The 23,568-nt window shown below is 40.8% G+C and overlaps 1 protein-coding gene and 1 non-coding gene across 2 annotated transcripts in view; one reads left to right on the top strand and one right to left on the bottom strand.

Annotated features, from left to right (window-relative positions):
• Positions 1 to 23,568, top strand: part of LOC124249912 (zinc finger protein 234-like) — a 43,472-nt gene that overhangs the window by 7,216 nt on the left and 12,688 nt on the right. Inside the window, exon 4 of the mRNA XM_046681467.1 lies at positions 6,205 to 7,989. Within this exon, the coding sequence (XP_046537423.1) occupies positions 6,205 to 7,989 (1,785 nt within the window). The remainder of the gene's footprint in view (positions 1 to 6,204; positions 7,990 to 23,568) is intronic.
• Positions 14,265 to 14,428, bottom strand: LOC124251640 (U1 spliceosomal RNA). Its single transcript, XR_006891832.1, has one exon. It is a non-coding gene; the product is annotated as a U1 spliceosomal RNA (small nuclear RNA).

The raw sequence follows: 23,568 nt of genomic DNA, 5'->3' as shown, positions 1-23,568 counted from the left end.
GTGCTCAGTGTCAGCTCCCTGGATTGTCCGTGGGGTTTCAAGGCTTTGAATGGTCACCTGCGTTTGTGGACCTGACTTTTGTCCTGACAGCTTTTAATGAAATAAAATAAGATAGAAGATATCAGTTTGTTAGGAAGAATGGAACACGTGGCAGCAAAAACTCTGGCCAGTTGTGTGCGTGATGTAAGAACCAGCGGGAGGAGATTTAATGAAAACAGACATTGGTTAGAAATAGGTTTTTGTACTACGTATTTATGCATGTGTGTCTGGGTCTTGAAATATTGGTATTTCTTCAGATAGGTCATGTGTGTACCAATGTTTGGAAAACACTCCTTTTGATTAATGGATCCTTGAGCAGGAGGAATCCAAATTTCTGGTAAATTGTACTGTTAGTGTGTTTATTTTAAATATATGACTTTGCATCTTCACGGGGCATCACCCCTTCAAACATGACATGTTCCACCCCCATACTGGTCGCGCTGCTCCCACTCTTCCTCTCCTATGGTCTCTTCTCCACGTAGCAACCAGAGCGATCCTTAGGAAGATAAGTCAGATCGCCATTCCTCTGCTCAAAACCCTTTTAGGCTTCTTCTTTTTCTTTTTTTTTGTTTTGAGGAAGGTTAGTCCTGAGCTGACATATGCTGCCAATCCTCCTCTTTTTGCTGAGTAAGACTGGCCCTGAGCTAACATCCGTGCCCATCTTCCTCTACTTTATATGTGGGACGCCTACCACAGCATGGCTTGCCAAGCGGTGCCATGTGCGCACCTGGGATCCAAACCGGCGAACCGGGGCCACCGAGAAGTGGAACGTGTGAACTTAACCGCTGCGCCACTGGGCTGGCCCCTTCCTACTTTTCTTAAAACTTCTTCCAGTGGCTCCTAGATCCTTCATGGTCTGCTCTGCATCCGCAGCCTCTCTGAACACGTCTCCTGTCCTCCCTCTCGCTTTGTCTCATCTGCTCACGTTGTCCTCCCCACTGTTTCTCACACCCGCAGGGACGCTGTATTGCCTGTTGTTGCCATAACAAATCACCTCAGACTTCATGGCTTAGAACAACACACATTGGGGCCAGCCCAGCAGCCTGGGGTTCGCCGGTTTGGATCCTGGGCACGGACCTATGCACCACTTGTCAAGCCATGCCGTGGCAGGCGTCTCACACATAAAGTAGAGGAAGAGGGCACGGATGTTAGCTCAGGGCCAGTCTTCCTCAGCAAAAAGAGGAGGATTGGCGGCAGATGTTAGCTCAGGGCTAATCTTCCTCAAAAAAACAAAAAACACATTGATTCCCTTGCAGTCTGTAGGTCAGGAGTGTGACGTGGTTCTGACTGGGCTAACATCAAGGTGTCGGCCCAGTTGCATTTCTTCTTGGGGGCTCCAATCTTTGTCTTTGCCCTTTCAGCTTCTAGAGATTACCCAGATTTCTTAGCTGGTGGCCCCCTTCCTCCGTCTTCACAGCCAGCCACATCCCTTCTGTCTGCCCCTTCCACGGTCGCCTTTCCCTCTTCTGCTCGTCGTCTGCACCCCTCTTCCCCTGCACCCCGCTTCCCCTTCAAAGGACCCTTGTGACTGCATTGAGCCCACCGGATGGTAGAGGTTGGTCTTCCGTTTTAAGGTCAGCTGATAAGTGGCCCTAATTCCGTATGCGACCTTAATTCCCTTTGCCATGTAACCCAACACAGTCTAGGCTCCACAGGTTCATTCCTTGGGGGACCATTATTCTGCCTCCTACAGATGCTTCTGCCTCGGAGCCCTTACTTGCTCTCTCTGCCAGACATACTTTTTCACCTGAAATCCTCCTGCTCCCTCCCCTACTTCATTCAGGTCTCTGCTCAGTTTCACTTTCCCGAGAAAGGCCTTCTTTGCCCACCCTCTGTAGAATACCATCCACTCTTTACTCTCCTCATTCTGCCTTTTATTGTGTCTCTTTTTTTTTTCTTAGATTTTATTTTTCCTTTTTCTCCCCAAAGCCCCCTGGCACATAGTTATATATTTTAGTTGTGGGTGCTTCTAGTTGTGGCATGTGGGACGCCGCCTCAACGAGGCCTGATGAGCAGTGCCATGTCTGCGCCCAGGATCTGAACCAGCAAAACCCTGGGCTGCCGAAGTGGAGCGCGTGAACTTAACCACTCGGCCACGGGGCCGGCCTCTCCTATATTTTTGTTTGGCTTAGTGCCTCTCTCTCGGCACTGGAGTGGGATCCTCAGGAGTGAGGAATTTTGTCTCTTATTGCTTCGTCCCCAGTGCCCAGAATAATGTGCCCTGTGGAGGTGTCTGTAACTATTTGTTGACTTAGTGGATGTGTTAATGGATGGGAGACCTCAGTGTCTCCTTGGTCATGGGGATACCCACAGGTCATGTGCAAACCAGAGCGAATGAAGGATGCTGCAGACCTTTTTTGTCTTCTGATGAATGTCTATCCGGTTATCATCTATTTCAGTTACTTTCTTAGGTGCCCTTGGCATGAGTGTGTGTGTGTGTGTGTGTGTGTGTGTGTGCGTGCGCGCGCGCGCACTTGACCTGAATCCCAGGGAAGCTCGTAAGCATTGTGGCTGAGACCACACTGAGGAACATGCCTTCCCTGTGGCTCTTCTGGAGACTTCTCTAGGGGAGCGTGTTCATTTCTGGGGAGAAAACTTTTGGAATGAGGATTCTGATATCTAACTCTCAGATAGGATCTCCACACAAGGGAAAAGTTCTGTTTCCTACAGCGTCAGCCAGTACCCAGGTTGACAAGCCACCTTTCCCTGGAGGGTTTGCCATCTGCAGCCCCCTCACCTCTTTCAAAGGGCCCGTCGATGTCACTGCCCCCAGACTTCCCCTTCCCCGTCCTTGAGGGGGAAGATTTAAGATGAGACTGACATGAGACACGCACCCGAAGTTTGTCTGTATCTCTGTCTCAAAAATCGGTTGTGCTTTTGTTTTCTCCAAATTTAGCCCTTGAGCAAGTGTTAAAGAATATAGATTTCATACAATTTTTCTCTTGATTTCTATAAAGATTTGGTGTTTCTCAACTAGTGAACATTGTAACCTGCAAAGAATTAGGAAACTTCCCACTCAAGATTGTCTCACCCTCAGAGAGACCTTCTCCCCCTCACACAGCTATTTTTAAGGGCCGGTTTGTAGATATAACCATATTTGGGAGAACCTGTTCTCCTGAATGCTTATTACAAGCTTTTCAATTCATATCACAGCTTACTAGAGGGCTGGAGTTTTCAATTTGAAAAACTGTCGTGATGGGCTATTTCATCTCCATCCACAGTTTTCCCACAGTCTTGTCAAAGAGTCGGTCCAGAAGCTCCAGGGAACCAGTGCTGGGATGCTCGCCATCTCTGGTTTTCTCATTACTGTTATGCGGGCTGTCCCCCTTTCCCTGGTCCAGCTTCTCAGCTTCCCAGTGAAACGACAGTTTCCTCTCCCTTCCCTGTTTCACATAACTTACTCGGAAAAGAGATTTTCCTTCTAGGACTTGGCTTAAACTCTCTCCAAAAAAGTCAAACTGGGATTCATCTGTTCACTCAGTGTGCATGGGTTGGGTACTCACCACGCTCCAGGCACAGTTCTGAACGGTGTTAGAAAGCAGGAAAGCGGAAAAGGTGTTTGACGTACTAAGTGTAAAATGCCTCCCTCTTTGATGCTGCATTGTGCTGGGAAAGACAGACGTTAAACAACAAATGAGGGGCCAGCCCAGTAGCCGAGTGGTCAAGTTCTCGCACCCTGCTGCGGCGGCCCAGGGTTGGCCAGTTCGGGTCCCGGGCACGGCCCTACACATGGCTCATCAAGCCACACTGGGGCAGCGTCCCACATAGAACTAGAATGACCTACAACTAGGATATACAACTGTGGACTGGGGTTTTGGGGAGAAAAGAAAAGAAAAAAAAGAGCAAGATTGGCAACAGATGCTCGCTCAGGGCCAGTCTTCCTCACCAAAAAGCATACTTAAAACGAACAAACAAAAGACCAGAAGATTTAGTGTGTCGCATGGGAAAAACCTAAGAACCTAAACAAGGAGTGTGGACGTTGCCAGAGGCAGATTGAGTGGAGACAAGATTTATTATTTTACATTGGGTGGTAAAGAGGCCTTGCTGTGGGCTGACATTGAGCAGGGACTTGAAAAACATGGGGAGCCCCCCATGTGTCTGTCTGGGAAGACTTCCAGGAGAATCTGACTCCCATTCTAGGGCAGGCTTTCAGAGTTTACACCGTGACCTCCTCTTTTCCTTCTCCTAGACTCTGTCTCCATTGTAAAAGATTACCCTCCACTTTTTCACCTTTTCTTCTGGAGATCTGAATTACACTTGGGTTATCATAATGTCTACTGTATCAAAAGAGGAGGCAGCTTTTCATTGACTGTTCCTACAGGGAGGGGAGTGAATTTCTCCTTTGGAAAACTTTTTCAGAAGTGTTTTCTTCTTTTAAAAGAGACTGTTTTTTTAGAGCAGTTTTAGATTCCAGCAAAATTGAGAGGAAGGTACAGAGATAGCCCATAGACCCCCTGCCCCACCTCGCACCCACATCCTCTCACATTATCAACATCCCCCCAGACTGGTGCCATTTGATTCAGTTGATGAACCTGTGTTAACACGTGGGTGTCACCTGGAGTCTGTGGTTCACATTAGGGTTCACTCTTGGTGGTATACATTCTACGGGTTTGAACAAATGGACAATGCCATGTGTCCCCCATTACAGTATCATACAGAGTATTTTCACTGCCCTAAAAATCCTCTGTGTTCCACCTATTTATTCCTCCCTCTCCCGTAACCCATGGCAACCACTGATCTTTTAGCCATCTCTGTAGTTTTGCCTTTTCCAAAATGTCATATGGTTGAAATCATATAGTATGTAGCCTTTTCAGATTGGCTTTTTTCACTTAGTAACATGCATTTAAGGTTCCTCCATGTCTTTCATGGCCTGGTAGCTCATTGTTTTTTAGCACCAAGTAATACTCTGTTTTCTGGATGTGCACAGTTTACTTATCTGTTCACCCACTGAAGGACTTCTTGGATGCTTCCAAATTTTGGCAAGTATGAATAAAACTGTTATAGACTTCGGTGTGCAGATTTTTGTGTGAACAGAAGTTTTCAGTTCATTTGAGGAAACACCAAAGAGTGTGACTGATGGATCAAATGGTAAGAATATGTTCAGTTTCGTAAGAACCACCAAACTGTCTTCCAAAATGGCTGTACCATTTTGCATTCCCACCAGTAGTAAATGAGAGTTCCGCTTGCTCCACATCCTCACCAGCATTTGCTGTTGTCAGTGTTCTGGATTTTGGCCATTCTAATAGATGTGTTGTGGTATTTCATTGTTGTTTTAATTTGCATTTCCCTGATGATATATGATGTGGAACATCTTTTTATATGCTTATTTGCCATCTATATATCTTTGATGAGGTATCTGTTAAGGTCTTTGGCCCATTTTTAAATTGGGTTATTTGTTTTCTTGATGAGTTTTAAGAGAAGAATTTTTTAAACTTTAGTTGAAAACTTTATTGAAAAAGTAATCTCCAAATGTTTAGTTATCTTTATATAAATGTAGAAATTTTGGAATATCCCTAATGGTAAATCTTTTAGAAAACACATTTCTAAACTTCAATTATATTGTGATCAAAAGTTTGTAATAGTTGCCAACTCATTTAATGTCTGTCCACACAGAAAATAAGATTAGGTGTACATGTTGTGTGGAATTTCCATTGTGCAGGAGGACTTTAAATATATGGATATAAATAGTTCAAGGTATTTGTTATTAGAATATGTAACACGAACCCAAAATAAAAAGTTTCGATCATGTTATTTCTTAAAATTCTAGTTGACTCATGTTTTATTACGTACATGATTTTTGTAGCTGTATCGTTTATTATCTACATAACTTACTATCCAGGATTCTCTACTGACTTTGAAATTGAGTAGACATGTCCATATGTTAACAGTTTGAATCATATTGTCAATTTTTAAAATTAAGTCTTTGACTTCTAACTTGTACCTCACATAGGAGCTTAGTGGACTAATGGGTCTCATGCTTAGTGGACAGGAGCCAACTGGACCACCTCTTGGTTTCCATGGGCATGCAAACCAGAGAATGTGGTACACAATGGAAAAGGCAAACTGGCTTCATTTAGGTCCCATGCTCTCTCCTAAATGTGAAATCTTGAAAACACTGAACAAAACCTTCAGTTGTTCACATCTCTGCATTTTCTGTCCTTACAGGAGGCAAGATCCAAAGTAAGGTGGAGACTGTCTCAGAAGCAGGACCACATGAAGAGCTTTCCTGCTGGCAGATTGGGCAACAAATTGCAAGTGACTTAACTGAGTGTCAAGACTCCATGGTAAAGAGTCCTCAGTTCCCCAAACAAGGTTATTCACCTGGCCAGCTTGGGGCAGGACTATGTATGACTCAGACAGGCCAGAAACCTCACCAGTGTAATGAATGTGCAGAAACCTTCAGTGATGTCTCCAACTTTGATCTTCATCAACAGATACACTCAGGAGAGAAGTCTCATACATGTAGTGAGTGTGGAAAAAGCTTCTGCTATAGCTCAGCGCTTCGTATTCATCAGAGAGTTCACATGGGAGAGAAACGCTATAAGTGTGGTGAGTGTGGCAAGGAATTCAGTCAGAGCTCACGTCTGCAAACTCATCAGAAAGTCCACACCATAGAGAAACCATTCAAATGTGAGCAATGTGGGAAAGGCTTCAGTCGCAGACCAACACTTACTGTTCATTGCAAATTACACTCAGGAGAGAAACCTTATAGTTGTGAGGAGTGTGGGAAGGCCTTCATTCACGCTTCACATCTTCAGGAACATCAGAGAATCCACACTGGGGAGAAACCATTCAAATGCGATATATGTGGTAAGAATTTCCGTCGCAGATCAGCACTTAATAGTCATTGCATGGTCCACACAGGAGAAAAACCGTACAAATGTGAAGACTGTGGGAAGTGTTTCACTTGTAGCTCAAATCTTCATATCCATCAGAGGGTCCACACAGGAGAGAAACCTTATAAATGCGAGGAATGTGGTAAGTGCTTTATTCAGCCTTCACAATTTCAGGCCCATCGGAGAATCCACACCGGAGAGAAACCATATGTATGTAAAGTGTGTGATAAGGGCTTCATTTACAGTTCAAGTTTTCAAGCCCATCAGGGAGTCCACACAGGAGAGAAACCGTACAAATGTGAGGAATGTGGGAAAAGCTTCAGGATGAAAATCCATTATCAAGTTCATCTGGTGGTCCACACAGGAGAGAAGCCCTATAAATGTGAGGTATGTGGGAAGGGCTTCCGTCAGAGTTCGTATCTTAAAATCCATCTGAAGGCCCACAGTGTAGAGAAACCTTATAAATGTGAGGAGTGTGGACAGGGCTTCAATCAGAGTTCCCGACTTCAGATTCACCAGCTGATCCACACTGGAGAGAAGCCCTACAAATGTGAAGAGTGTGGGAAGGGGTTCAGCCGGAGAGCAGATCTTAAAATTCATTGCCGAATCCACACAGGAGAGAAACCATATAATTGTGAGGAGTGTGGGAAGGTGTTCAGTCAGGCCTCACATCTTCTGACCCATCAGAGAGTCCACAGTGGAGAGAAACCATTCAAGTGTGAAGAGTGTGGAAAGAGCTTCAGTCGGAGTTCCCACCTTCAAGCTCATCAGAAAGTCCACACTGGAGAAAAGCCGTACAAATGTGAGGAGTGTGGGAAGGGCTTCAAGTGGATCTTGAACCTTGACATGCATCAGAGGGTGCACACAGGGGAGAAGCCATATAAGTGTGGGGAGTGTGGGAAGCACTTCAGCCAGGCCTCAAGTCTTCAGCTGCACCAGAGTGTCCACACTGGAGAGAAACCGTACAAGTGTGATGTGTGTGGGAAAGTCTTCAGTCGGTCTTCACAACTGCAGTATCATAGGCGAGTTCACACAGGGGAGAAACCGTACAAGTGTGAAATGTGTGGTAAGAGCTTCAGTTGGAGATCAAATCTCGTAAGTCATCACAAAACTCATGCTGGAGATAGATTTTATGGAAGTGACAAGAGTGGTAAGAACATTAAAGAATTGTCAGAGGAAAGAAGTTCTACAAAATGATATGTTTTAAAAAGTGTGCAGCCTGAATTCTTACAATCATGAAGTCTCATAGGAGAGAAAAGATTTGTTCTGGTGTAGTTGGTGTTTAAGCAGTAAATGAGCATGTCTCAGTTTTCACCAGACCACACGGGAAATCCCTAGTAAGTGGTGCCATGAAGGTTTCATTTGGAACTTTGGCATTTGTCACAGGTCACATAGGAGATAGTACTTAGGAAGGAAAAGAGTTTGGTCTGGCTTTAACAAGTGTGTAATGATGAGTGTGCCAGAATTGACGTCCACTAGAATGTAAGCTCCATGAGGGCAGGACTTTGCTGCTGAATCTACACACCCTCAACGTTGACCAGCACTTGTTGGTGTGCTCTGCTCATTTGTTCAATAAACCAAAATGACAAAGGTACAGTATATGTAAATTGTATCCAGAGGAGGAAGTTTGCAAAATAAAATTAATTCAGGGAAATGAACATTTGTTGAAATGCAGAAAACCACTCGATATTATGGTGTGCAATATTAATGTGGTATTACCCTATTTCACTTGGCTCCTGTCCTCCCCACAGCCTGTCTTCTCAAGATGGGTTCTTATTATTTGGGGCCCTGTCTAGTCCCCCTAGGGTTGTGTACAGTATCAGTTGAGCTATCTTAAGATTTTTCTGACAGTACAGACTGAAAAGAATTTATTAACTTTACAACAACAGATGCCTTGCACATTACACATTTGACTTTTTGTTTATCACTGTTAAGGCTGAGTTTACTGTAACACTTTGAAAGTGTCACTAGTAGGTACCAATGCCAAAAATTTTCTTAGTGGACTTTGAATTTATTATTGATTTCTAATTCTCTGCATTTCCATCCTGACTTTTGAAATGTTTGCCTCCTAATTACTTTTAGCATTTCTTTTAACAAAACTTCTCCAGTAGGGGCTATGCCGTATTCTTCCCCCACACTCATAAAACAAATACTCAAAAAACTTGTGGGAATTTGATAATTTTGTCAAATGTATTATTGAGGCAACTCTGACATTTATATGCTTTTCCCTATTGGGAGCAGTAAAGCATGGATTTGGGGAAGGAGTATATATCAGAATATGGGTTGTACATGTCTTTGATGTGGAAATCGTATAATTGCAAGTTGCGATTATTAGATTAAAATACCAAAAAGATGAGGACCACATTGATGTTGTCACTGAATTTTTTTAAGTGGACATAAGTGTATATCTGTGGGAATGTGAGTTTTGATATGTTCTTATATTAACCTGAAGCCGTTAAAATTATGGCAGATATCTGTGATGACAGGAGAAATACATAATACAGACTTTGAGAGATCATAGGTAGTAGTCTCCATAGTGTAATCAAACATAAATCTGGGGCCGGCCCAGTGGTGGAGCAGTTAAGTATACACGTTCCGCTTCTCAGTAGCCCAGGGTTTGCTGGTTTGGATCCCGGGTGCGGACATGGCACCACTTGGCAAAAGCAGTTCTGTGGTAGGCGTCCCACATATAAAGTAGAGGAAGATGGGCATGGATGTTAGCTCAGGGCCAGTCTTCCTCAGCAAAAAGAGGATTGGCAGCAGATGTTTATCAGGGCTAGTCTTCCTCAAAAAACAAACAAACAAATCTTTGTGTGTGTGTGTATGTGTGCACTCGTGTGAATGTGTACACTCAACATGTGAAGGGATGCTCTTCCGTAGTGATTTTCCTTGGCAAGAAGTATTTCTTGGTATTTTTCCGTTTTATAATTTCATAAGTTATGTTCAGTTTGTCATTGGACATTGAATATTACCAAAGCAGTAAATTATTACAATAGAATTTGAAAAAGTACTAAATAATTATCCCTTGCAGGTAAGACCTCATGAATGAGTGTTCTATATGGTGACATGACATATAAGCTCCAAATGAAGGAATGAACTCTGGAAGCCAATTTCACAAACAAAAAATTCTCTGATGGTTTTGCATACCCACATAAACCGATGAGTTTGGACGGTTGTATCTTTGTAATTTATGCATGCTGTGCTTTGAGTATAAATCCACAACACGTGGAGGGCAAATCCTGGAGCTGGGAACAAAATGGGTCTCCATACATTGTGGAGGTATCAAAAAAGGTTGAAAAGGCATGCATGAGGAAAGAACAGCGTAATAGCAGTGCGCCCTCTGGATGTGGAACCAGTAGGATAAAGAGCAGGTTTGGATGCCATTCCATATCAGACATGATGGTGATGTTTTCAGTGTCGTTCATTAAAGGACTTTACCCAGCAAATTATATCTAATTGGGAAGACAGGGTTCCACAACTGATTGTCTGGGCCGTATCTTCACAGGGTGCTAAGTACTTATTAAAGTGCATGCTGTCTCAATTTGTGTGGTGTATTATTCCCTAAAACTACCTCTACATTCTGTCCTTTGCTAGGAGTACTCACAAGACACTAGTCATATGACTGATCTGTTAACAGTGAAAGGATAGCAAGTAAAATGAGCAAAGAGGAAATGAACCTAGGATGAGGTCTGGAGGAGATGCAGTGTAAGCTTCCAAGAGCCCTCTTCCTATGGAATCACAATGTATGAAACTCCTTCGGCATTGAACTGTAATAACACATGTGAAAAGTCTACCAGAAAGGCCTGTTGCAGCCGCAGTGCTCTAAGTTTTTATTGGAGGCTCATCACGTAGGCACTCTCTGCCTAGTGTGTACCAAAATTAGAAACTCAGAAGGAAAATAGGTATTGAGCATAAGCCACGTTGTACACATAGCTTAGTCACCGTGAGCTGCTCTTACCAGGGAATGCTAGGAATCCTGCAACCCAAGTACCTGGATGCCAATCAAGAGCCAGCCTTGCAAGCAGGCCTTTCTAAGGAGAGTGGTCTCAGGTCTGTGTGAAAGTCCTCTACACATGACATCAGAAGTCCAGTGCCTCCATTTTCGTTTTATTTCTTTTTATTTTGCTGTCATAATTTACCATATTAGGTCCTCTTTCCTCAAAGCAAGGAAATTTGCAACAGAAAACTCAGTAAGTGAAACCAAAATGATTTGTTGTCCTCACAACCTGATAAGAAGACAGGTGTGGCTTACATCCACCCTCCTGGGGGACCCGAGCTCCATGTTGGTCACAGGAGAACCAAGGCGCCTGTGAGCTATGTGGTTTTTTGTTTGTTGTTCTTTGTTCACAGTCAAGAGAAAAGAGCTGTCTTATTTGTAGTATGTAGTTCTTGTCCCGAAGTGCCTGGGGCCTCTAAGCTTGGATCTCCTCCATAGTGAAGATTAATTCCCCAGCTCTCTATCTAGTTCCCCAAGCCTTTGTGGGGCCATTCTGTTTCAGCTTGCACTTTTCACCATGGACTTGACTTTCCTGTTCATCCTGGCCCCTGGCCATTTCCCTTTGTTAGCCCTAAGCTTGGCTGATGTGATGGTTAATTTTACCTGTCGACTTGCCAAGGGGTGCCCATATTAAACCTTATTTCTAGGTGTGCCTGTGAGGGTGTTTCCAGATCAGGTTAGCATTTGAATCAATGAACTCTAGAGTAGATTGTCCTCCCTAATGTGGGTGGGCATCATCTGATCCGTTGAGGACCTGAATAGAACAAAAAGACAGAGGAAAGAGGCATTTGCCCCTTTTCTTTTCCTGCCAGCCTGCTTCAGTGGGGCCATCTCTTCTTCTCTGGCCCTTATACTGGAATTTAAACCATCAGCTCCCCTAGTTTTCACTTGGGACTTGGTCTGAATTATGCCACCAGCTTTCCTGGGTCTCCAGTTTGCAGACAGTAGATGATGGGACATCTCAGCATCTGTAATTGCATGAGCCAGTTCCTGGTTTTTTGTGTGTGTTTGTGTATTCTGCTGATTTTGTGTCTCAGAAGAACCTTGACTAATCTAATACAGCTACATTTTAACACTTATAGGGGGAGTATCACGTATTACCATTTCTTCATGTTTGAAAAAGATTCACAATGTTGTGCAATGATCATCACTATTTAGCCCTAGAGCTCTTTCATTTGCCTGAAAAGAATCCCCCTACACATTAGCAGTCACTCCTCATTCCCAACTCCACCCTCCCACCCCCAACCCCTGGGAACCATTAATCTACTTTCTATCTCCTATGGATTTGCCTATGGATTGTATTCTGCACATCTCATATAAATGGAATTGTCCCACATGTAATCTCATGTCTGGCTTCTTTCACTTGGCATAGTGTCTTCAGGATTCATCTGTGTTGTAGCATGAATCAGGACTTCATTCCTTCATATTACTGAAAAATATGGCAGTGTATGGATATTCCACATTATGTTTATCAGTTGATCAACATCATGTTGTTTCCACTTTTGACTATTTGAATAGTGCTGCTGTGAACTCTTTTGTATAAGTTTTTGTGTAGACGTGTGTTTCCAGTTCTCTTGGGAATATTCTTAACAGTAGAATTGCTGTGACGTATGCCCACTGCTTTTGGAGTGCAGTTTTGCTGGTGTCAGTCTCACTGAGGTGTTCATGCCCTGATATTAGCAGTCTCCATCCGGGGAATGGAAACACTAAGACTAGGGCTCAATAACAAATGAACAAAGGTGGTCATTGCAGGCACTTTGCAAGATGATGGGGTGAAGTTGGCAATGGGAGGAGGAGAGAGGAGTACTACCCTTAGGTCGAGGCAAGTGGGGCCCCTGCTCCAGGTCCTGTGCCTCAAGGGTCCCCACAATTTGCAGTTTCTTCCTCAAAGTTTTTGAAATCCCCCTGCAGTACCTGTGGCTGGTTGCAATCAGCAATGCTGTCCAGGTGTGTGCCCCACCCAAGTGTGCCTGGACCCTTGTGTGCCCCATTCCTGTTTATCTAGGGATGTCTTTGACTTCTACCCAATGTGTTCGGTTGACCCAATGCCCCAAGAAACTCCAGGATGATGCCCATGTTTTCCCAAGGCCCTGTGGCCAGTGTCAGCTCCAAGAGGGAAGCCTGGTGAGCAGATATGTCCTGGTGCTGGCACAATATTTCTTTGGCAGGATCACATTATATTGGGCTGCCGGAATGGTGCTGCCTCATTTATGGTGGGTGATTTACACTCACATAGGACACAAGGTAAAGAGTCAATCTACTCACCCCACCTTTGGGCCTGTGAATTTGGTAACACACTTTAAATCAAAGTGTTTTTATTAACGTTTCTGCTTCGTACATTTGTAGTGTGCTCCATCTTGAGCCTTCATCTTCCCTATTGTAGTTTGATTAAAAATATGTTTTAGATGCTAATATTATGAACATTTTATCAAGTAATAATTATGTAGAGGCATTGGGCTGTGTTTCCAACATGCAATTAATCTTCATCTCTCTAAAGTCATGCTACTTTTCTCCCTATTTTGACTTTTTTAAATGGAGGCTTCAAGAGATGAAGTAAGTTGCCTGAGATCAGAAAGCTAACAAATGGCGGAGCTTGACTTAAACTCAGGTGTGCCCAACGGACGTCAGATCCTACAAGATCCATCGCCAGACTGCGCTGCCTCCTCCATCTGCAGGGATTAAAATGGCCCCCGATATATTTCTCTGATCCTGCCTTTATATGGTTCTTTTAGAATCATGTTCATGTTTCACAAACTCAAAAAAGGAATAAATAAAAAACATAAGAAAAAAACTTGAAAACAGAAACAAATAAGCCAAACAAGTGAATAGCATAATTACACAAGACAGAGAAACAAAAAGAACTACTTAACAAACTTTGGATCATGGCATTTGGACTATATGTTCTCAGGTTAAAGACAGAAAGAACTCTAAATAAATATGAACTATTAGTGAGTAGATTTCCTTTTTCCCGGAGGTATAAGTTAGAAATTCTGAGGGGCTGGCCCCATGGCCGAGGGGTGAAGTTCGTGCGCTCTGCTGCAGGTGGCCCAGTGTTTCATTGGTTCGAATCCTGGGCGCAGACATGGCACTGCTCATCAAACCACGCTGAGACAGCATCCCACATGCCACAACTAGAAGGACCCACAACGAAGAATATACAACTAAGTACTGGGGGGCTTTGGGAAGAAAAAGGAAAAAAATAAAATCTTAAAAAAAAATAAATTCTGAATCTACCTTCTGTATATTCTAAGATGGAGCAAATAAGTAAATTTATCATTGCTAGGCAATAGTTACCAATATGTAAATGAGGAAGGATGGAATAAACCCTGTGGAAGTGGATTTGAATTGGAGATGTCATGATGACCCCATGATTTTTCTTTCTTTTTTTTAATCAGGGGATAGCGGGAATGCAGTCCCCCATTACCACAAATTGTGCAGTCAAGTTTCTCAGATTTGCGAAAATTGCACGGGTCAGCATATCAGGAGGGGCAAGGGTGAGACTCACCCTAGGAAAACCACCTTCATTAACATGGTACCTCTCCTAACTCATGGATTTTAAAAATACATATAGACAGGTATTTACAGAAGTAGATATAGAAGTGTATGGATACACACACACATGCACACAGACACACATATGTGGTGTATATAAGTATGTATATCCTCATCATCTACTTTCTAGCTCTGGCCTCTTAATGGGCCTAGAACCAATGATCCCCAGTAACAGTAAGCACACCTAGCACCCAGATATTGGTTTGTAAATTCCATTCTACAATCAAAGTTATCATGGCTCCTTAAAGAAATGGCTGGTTCCAGAGCTAGAGCAGGGAAAGTAAAAACTGATCCGAGAAAAAATCTGCTGTGCCAGAAAGTAGGAAAGAGTGGTGACGTGTAAAAAGATCCAGCTTGAAGAGACTCACGCTCAGCAAATCTGAGCAATTTGGCCATAAAGGTAAATAATTATCATAATGGTATATGAATAGAAAAGAAAAGAGAAAGGGAGAGAGGGAGGGAAGGAGAGAAGGAAGGAAGGAGGGAGGGTGCAAAGCAGTGCGGGAGGAAGGAAGGGACTCTCCCTTATAGTAGAATGCCAAGCCATAAATATAGAAGTAATGATGTAATTTTAAAATCGCTATTTATAAGCATCTTAGTAATAGTTGATTCTGTCAAGAATATAAATGAATTATAAAAATATTGGTTGAAAGTTAATGAGGAAAAGGATGGATGCTACATAGCCCAAAATATCTCTTCACAAAGTATTATTAATGACAAAAGGAAATATAGTAGGTGTGTCATGGAGAAATCTGGGGAACAGCACTTAAGCCAAGAGGTTCACATGATTGATAGGAGAACAAACCAAAATTTTAGGCCTCCTGATATGATGTCCTGAGAAGGACATAATGTCGCTTAAGTATCATTACAGAAATACACAGCCAAATCTAGTCATGAGGAAACATCAGATAAACCCAACTTGAGAGGCAATTGTCTGCTCCACAATTATCTGACTGCAGGGAGCATAACTGACCAAAGACCCCAGCTGCTGGGCTCTACAATCCATCACCGTGTTCGCATGGAGGCCAATCTCGCCACGATTGCTCCTAGTCAACACAACAGGCATCCCAAGGCAGGCCTGTCCTTGGAGGCCAGGATGCCTCTGTCCAATGACATTTTTTAAAGGACTCCCTGACAGCTCTGGAGAATTTTACTTAGATTACAAGCAGTCTAGGGTGATTCACCTAATCTTCGTTCCAAATCTCCTGTACTCAGAGTTGGACTTGTGCTATGATCCGATGGCTCTGCCAGCCCCCCAGAGCTCCCTGCCATTTTCTCTCAAATGTTCCCCCTAATAAAATATTTGTGCATTAAAGTCTTAGCATCTTGGTGTCCACTTCTTGGAGGACCAGGACAAACCCAACACCCTAGAAACACCCCTCTTGGCTCCTTCTAGTAAGCTCCCTTTCCCTATGGTAGCTACGTATAATGGCATAGATTCATTTAGCCTGTTTTGTACTTCGTATAAATGGAGTCATAAATTATGTACTATTTAGTCTGGCTTCATTCCCTCAACATTGTGTCCATGACATTCCTCCATATTGTTAGGAGTGGATGACTTTGATTCACCTCCATTATTGCAGTGTATAAACATACCTCAATCTATTTGTTCATTCTATTGTTGATGTGTATTGGGTAATTTTCAGTTCTTGGCTATCACAATTAGTGCCGATATGAACAATCTGAAACATTAATGTATGTATGATACATTTATGAGGAATATTTCTATGGGTGGAACCAAAGGGTTATAGGGTATATGTTCAATTTTAGTAGATACTTCCAAACAGTATTCCGAAGTGGTTATACCAATTTATACTCCCACTGGTGATATGCAAGTGTTGGCGTCTTTACCAACCTTTGTTTTTTTTTCAATCTTTTAAATTTTAGCCTTTCTGATTGGAATGTGCTGGTATCTCATAACAATTTAATTTGAATTCCTTTTATGAGTGATGGAGTTTAGTACCTTTTTATGAGTATTGGGTACTTTGACATCCCCTTTTCTGAATTGTTTACTTAAGTCTTTTGTCCATGTTTGTCTTGGGGTGCCTGTCTTTTTTTTAATTGAGGTCATAACAGTTTATAACACTGTGAAATTTCAGTTATACATTATTATTTGTCAGTCACCATATATATGTGCCCCTTTACCCCTTATGCCCTTCCTCCAACCCCTTTCCCCTCTGGGAACCACTAATCTGTTCTCTTTGTCCATGTGTTCGTTTATCTTCCACATCTGAGTGAAATCATGTGGTGTTTTTCTTTCTCTGTCTGGCTTATTTCACTTAACATAATTCAAGGTCTATCCATGTTGTTGCAAATGGGACAATTTTGCCCTTTTTATGGCTGAGTAGTATTCCATTGTGTATATATATATACTGCATCTTCTTTATCCATTCATCAGGTTTTGGCCACTTGTGTTGCTTCTACATCTTGGCTATTGTGAACACTTATGCAATGAACATAGAGATGCATAAATCTCTTTGAATTGTTGATTTCAAGTTCTTTAGATAAATACCCAAGGGTAGGATATCTGGGTCATAGGTTATTTCCATTTTTAATGTTTTGAGAAATCTCTATACTGTTTCCCATAGTGGCTGCACCAGTTTGCGTTCCCAGCGGCAGTGTATGAGGGTTCCCTTTTCTCCACCTGCTCTCCACCATTTGTTATTTTTTTGTCTTGGTGATTATAGCCATTCTAACAGATGTGAGGTGATCTCTCATTGTAGTTTTGATTTGCATTTCCCTAATGATTCATGATGTTGAACATCTTTTCATGTGCCTGTTGGCCTACCTGTATATCTTCTCTGGAAAAATGTCTGCTCATATCCTCTGCCCATTTTTTGATCGGGTTGTTCATTTTTTGTTGTTGAGTTGTATGAATTCTTTATACATTTTGGAGATTAACCCCTTGTCGGATATATGATTCCAAATATTTTCTCCCAGTTGGTGGGTTGTCTTTTCGTTTAGTTCCCGTTTTCCTTTGCCTCGCAGAAACTCTTTAGTGTGACAAAGTCCCATTTGCTTTGTTTGTTTGCTTGCTTCCCTTGCCCGAGTAGATGTGGTATTCAAAAAGATGCTTCTAAGACTGGTGTCAAACAGGGTACTGACCATATTTTCTCCTAGGAGATTTATGGTTTTACGTCTTACCTTCAAGTCTAATCCATTTTGAGTTAATTTTTGTATATGGTAAAAGATAATGGTCTACTTTCTTTTGCATGTGGCTGCCCAGTTTTCCCAACACCGTTTATTGAAGAGACTTTCCTTTCTCCATTGTATGTTCTTGGCTTTGACAAAGATTAACTGTCCACAGACGTGTGGTTTTATTTCTGGGCTTTCAATGCGGTTCCATTGATCCGTGTGTCTGTTTTGGTACTAGTACTATGCTATTTTGATTACTGTAACACTGTAGTATATTATTTTTAAAGATTTTTTTTTATTTTTTCCTTTTTCTCCCCAAAGCCCCCCGGTACATAGTTGTATATTCTTCGTTTTGGGTCCTTCTAGTTGTGGCACGTGGGACGCCGCCCCAGCATGGTCCGACGAGCAGTGCCATGTCTGCGCCCAGGATTCGAACCAACGAAACACTGGGCCGCCTGCAGAGGAGCGTGCGAACTTAACCACTTGGCCATGGGGCCAGCCCCTGTAGTATATTTTTAAGTCAGGGATTGTGATGCCTCCAGCTTTGTTCTTTTTTCTCAAGATTGCTTAAGCTATTTGGGATCTTTTGTTGCCCCACATGAAGTTTAGGATTCTTTGCTCTATTTCTGTGAAGAATGTCATTGGGATTCTGATTGGGATTGTGTTGAATCTGTAGATTGCTTTAGGTAGTATGGACATTTTAACCATGTTTGTTCTTCCAATCCATGTGCATGGAATATCATTCCATTTCTTTATGTCATCATCAATTTCTTTCAATAACGTCATATAATTTTCATTGCATAGGTCTTTCACCTCCTTGATTAAATTTATGCCTAGATATTTTATTCTTTTTGTTGTGATTGTGAATGGAATTGTATTCTTGAGTTCTCTTTCTGTTAGTTCCTTATTAGAGTATAGAAATGCAACTGATTTTTGTAAGTTGACTTTGTACCCTGCAACTTTGCTGTACTTATTGATTATTTCTGATAGTTTTCTGGTGGATTCTTCAGGGTTTTCTATATACAGAATCATGTCATCTGCAAATAGTGAGAGTTTCACTTCTTCCTTTCCAATTGGGATCCCTTTTACTTCTTTTTCTTGCCTAATTTCTCTGGCCAAAACCTCCAGTACTGTGTTGAATAAGAGTGGTGGGAGTGGACACCCTTGTCTCGTTCCTGTTCTCAGAGGGATGGCTTTCAATTTTTCCCTGTTAAGTATGATGTTGGCTGTGGGTTTGTCATATATGGCCTTTATTATGTTGAGGCACTTTCCTTCTATATCAATCTTATTGAGAGTTTTTTTTATCATAAATGGATGTTGAATCTTGTCACATGCTTTCTTGGCATCTATTGAGATGATAATGTGGTTTTTATTCCCCATTTTGTTAATGTGGTGTATCACGTCGATTGATTTGTGGATGTCGAATTATCCCTGCATCCCTAGTATAAATCCCACTTGATCGTGGTGTATGATCCTTTTAATGTATTGCTGTATTTGGTTTGACAATATTTTGTTGAGGAGTTTTGCATCTATGTTCATCAGCGATATTGGCCTGTAATTTTCCTTCTTTGTGTTGTCCTTGTCTGCTTTGGGATCAGGGTCATGTTAGCCTTGTGGAATAAGTTAGGAGGTGCTCCATCTTCTTCAATTTTTTGGAATAGTTTGAGATGGATAGGTATTAAATCTTCTTTGACTGTTTGGTAGAATTCTCCAGAGAAGCCATCTGGTCCTGAACTTTTATGTTGGGGGAGGTTTTTGATGAATGTTTCAGTCTCTTTACTTGTGATTGGTCTATTCAGATTCTCTATTTCTTCTTGATTCAGTTTTGGGAGGTTGTATGAGTCCTAAGAATTTATCCATTTCTTCTAGATTGTCCAATTTGTTGGCATATTGTTTTTCATAGTATTACCTTATAATTCTTTTTATTTCTGTGGTATCCATTGTAATTTCTCCTCTTTCATTTCTAAGTTTATTTATTTGAGCCTTCTCTCTGTCTTTCTTAGTGAGTCTGGCTAAGGGTTTGTCAATTTTGTTTATCTTCTCAAAAAACCAGCTCTTGGTTTCATTGATCCTTTCTATAGTCTTTTTTGTTTCAATTTCATTTATTTCTGCTCTAATTTTTCTTATTTCCCTCCTTCTGCTGAGTTTGGGCTTGGTTTGTTCTTCTTTTTCTAGTTCTGTTAGGTGTAGCTTAAGATTACTTATTTGAATTTTTCTTTTTTCTTAAGGTGGGCCTGTGTTTTTATGAATTTCCCTCTTAGGACCACTTTTGCTGCATCCTATATGAGTTGATATGATGTATTTTCATTTTAGTTTGTCTCCAGATATTTTTAAATTTATCTTTTAATTTCTTCACTGATCTATTGGTTGTTCAGTAGCATGTTGTTTAGTCTCCACTTATTTGTCACTTTCCCAGTTTTTTTCTTTTATTTGATTTCTAGTTCCATAGTATTGTGATCAGAAAAGATGCTTGATATGATTTCAATCTTCTTAAATTTATTGAGGCTTGCCTTCTTTCCCACTGTATGGTCTATCTTGAGAATGTTCCATGTGCACTTGAGAAGAATGTGTATTCTGCTGTTTTTGGATGGAATAGTCGATATACATATCTATTAAGTCAATCTGCTCTAGTTTTTCATTTAATTTCACTAATTCCTTGTTGACTTTCTGTTTGGATGATCTATCCATTGATGTAAGCGGGGTGTTGAGGTCCCCTACTATTATTGTGCTGCTGTTAATTTCTCATTTTAGGTCCCTTAATAGTTGCTTTATGTACTTTGGTGCTCCTGTGTTAGGTGAATATATATTTACAAGTGTTATGTCTTCTTGGTGGAGTGTCCCATTTATCATTATATATGGCCCCTCTTTGTCTCTCACTGCCTTTTTTATATTGAAGTCTACTTTGTTTGATATAAGTATGGCAACATCTGCTTTCTTTTGTTTGCCATTAGCTTGGCATATCATCTTCCATCCCTTCACTCTGAGTCTATGTTTGTCTTTAGAGCTGAGATGTGTTTCCTAGAGGCAGCCTATTGTTGGGTCTTGTTTTTCAATCCATCCAGCCACTCTGTGTCTTTTGATTGGAGAATTCAAACCATTTACATTTAGAGTGATTATTGATATATAAAGCCGTAATCCTACCATTTTATCATTTGTTTTCCAGCTGTTCTGTATTTCCTTTGTTTCTTGTCCCATTTATTTCTGACTGACAATTCAGTTTGGTATTTCTCTATGATGGTTTTCTCAGTTTTCTCTTTATTTGTTGTTTGTGTTTCTGTTCTGCTTTTTTGTTTAGTGGTTACTGTGAGGTTTGTATAAAAGATCTTGTAGATGATATAGTCCATTTTCTGATAGCCTCTTATCTTCTTAGTGTAAGTAGTTTCCACCCCTTTCCTCTTCCCCGTCTAAGTTATTGTTGTCACAACTTATTCTGTTTTGTGTTGGGAGTTAGTGGTTAAAATGAGTGATTATAGTTATTTTATTTTCACTCTTGGTTATGTATCCCAAAGAAATTCTCACATAGATCTAAAGGAAGGTATGTATGAATATGTTTATGTCATTGCCATTGGTAATGGGAATGGGAAGAGTAAACAGGTAACATATTGTGGGTGCAGAAATGAAGTTCTATGAAATAAACTAGGTGACTGGATAAATCTTAAAAACATACTCTTGAATGGAGAAAATAAACATCAGAATGAATTTTATGATACAATATAATTTATATAAATTAAAAATATATGTACACAAACTGCACACATTTCGCACAAGAACACACCCAAAAAGAAACACATTTAACAAATTAGAATGATTGCTTATGGGGTAGAGAAGGGAGTGGAGGGTGCTATGGGGAAAAGAAGGTGACTAAATAAATAACATGTTAAATGATGTTGTCATATTTTCTCATACCATATCCAAGATTTCAATTTACTTGTAGTGGGAAGAAATTCTGTGTCTGCTCTATGTGTCCTGTTGCATTAAGCCAAGCAATACTTCTTGGAGAATGATTTCCCAAAAGAATTTGGAACATAAAAATATTAAAAAGTCACCAAAATCCTGTAATTATTGTTCCATTGACTTACAGTTTTCAGTGTTGCAGGAGCAATCAGCCAAATTCAAACAATCACAAGTGCAGGAAAAATAATGTGATTTTCCATGAATTCAATCACATACAAAAAAAAAAAGGAAGAAAGCACTGTTGTAGAACTAACAACATTTAATAGTGATAACCAATAAATCAAATGTTTGGGTTTTTTTCATCTGGAGTCAAAAAAATTTAGTCTAAATAGACATCTAAGACAAGTGAGGAATTTTTATCAGGGCTTGACTATAAATTGTTATCAAACAAATATTTTTACTTTGCTTAAATGGATAATTTCATGGTATATTTAGGCTTTAAAGATGTTATTATCTGTAAGATAGATACTAATATACTTACATGTGAAAGGACATATCTGGAATTTACTTTAAAATATTCAAGGCAAAACTAAAAATTGAGAATGTGTTAGAGGAAATAAATGATCCTAGCCAGCGCAAGAAGGAATAAAAAATAAATAGAAGGTATCCAAATTGGAAAGGAAGAAATAAAATTGTCATTATTTACAAGTAACGTGATTAAGTGTATGGGAAATCCAAATGAATGTGGAGATAACATTGAAATTGATAGGTGAGTTACGCAAGTTTACTGGATACAAGGTCCAATACAGTTTCATTAGAAGTGGTTATAATCAGCATTCTCTTCTCATTCCCAATCTCAAAAGTGAAGTTTCCATCATTTCATCAAATATTGAGTTTATTATGTAAGCTTGTTGTAGTTTTGTTCATTTGTTTTTTCTAGAAATATACCAATTTCATTTAAATTTACAAATATATTTTTATAAAGCTCACAATAGCTTCCTAATGTTTAGTGACATTCTCATTTTTCAGTTCCACCCTTGGCAATTTTCATATCTGTCTTCTTTCTTGGTCGTTCTCACCAGACTTTTATCAATTTTATTGTTTTATCCATATGGTGATCTTTTGGCCTTTTGCGTTTGTCCTGTATTTCATTAACGTGCTCCTACTTTCTTCCATCTGCTTTCTTTGGTTTTGTTATTTATTATCTTCCTGAGTTGCTTTCTGAATGTATTTTCAGCTTCCTTTCTATTTTAATATATGCATTTAAGGCTCAACATTTCCCTCTATGTATATGTTAATATCTTCAGTTGCAATTATGAGTCGTCAACAGAAAAAGCAAATTCCTCTGTTATTTTATGCACAAAATGAGTTGATTCAGGAGTGGCCAAAAGGATTGCAGTTCAAGACGTGCACGTCATGGCAAACAGTAGGCAAATCTGGACAACAAAGGAGGGGAACTTGCTTTTATAGAGCAAAGGGAGGGGCTGTTCTAAAGCAAAAGTCCATTGGAAAGTCCATTGGAGGAAAGTAACAGTTCAGGGCGGTAATGGCTTCTCATTGGCTGGGCTGTTGCCAGGTGGGGAGAGAACATATAAAGGATATTTTGGCTTTATAAAATATGGACTGAAATTATTAGTTTCTGGTAACTTGAAACTTTTATCATTATGAAGGGTCCCTCCCTATGTCAAGTAATGCCTTTTTTTTTTTTCTTACAGTTCACTTGGTCAAACAGTAATATAACAAATTTTATAATTATAGAAATAACTTGAAGCCTAGGATGATGATATCTTTCTCTGGAAAGAACTTCCGTTTGCTTCTGCAAGGGAAAAACGATGCTAACAAAACACGTTCACCTTTATGCAATTTCAGGGATTGGGTGATTGGACGTTTGGCTTCAGTCCCGAAGACTGCCCAGTTCCCCTTCGCTTTTATTCCTATGGTAAAGCTCTTTGGGGTTTAGCAGAAAACCTCCGTGGTAGGCGATGGATTTATGTGCTTAGCCCCCCAGACATGTCTAAAGTGCTACTCAGCTTCTTAGCCTTCCAATGAACAGAATGTATACTCTTCTAAGGCTGACATGCTGGTGTGGCAAGACATTTGCCAACGACCTAGCCG

The sequence above is a fragment of the Equus quagga genome, chromosome 13 (assembly GCF_021613505.1).
Source record: "Equus quagga isolate Etosha38 chromosome 13, UCLA_HA_Equagga_1.0, whole genome shotgun sequence".
NCBI lineage: Eukaryota > Metazoa > Chordata > Mammalia > Perissodactyla > Equidae > Equus > Equus quagga.
Note: the sequence above shows the minus strand (reverse complement) of the source record. Positions and strands in the feature narration are given on the sequence as shown.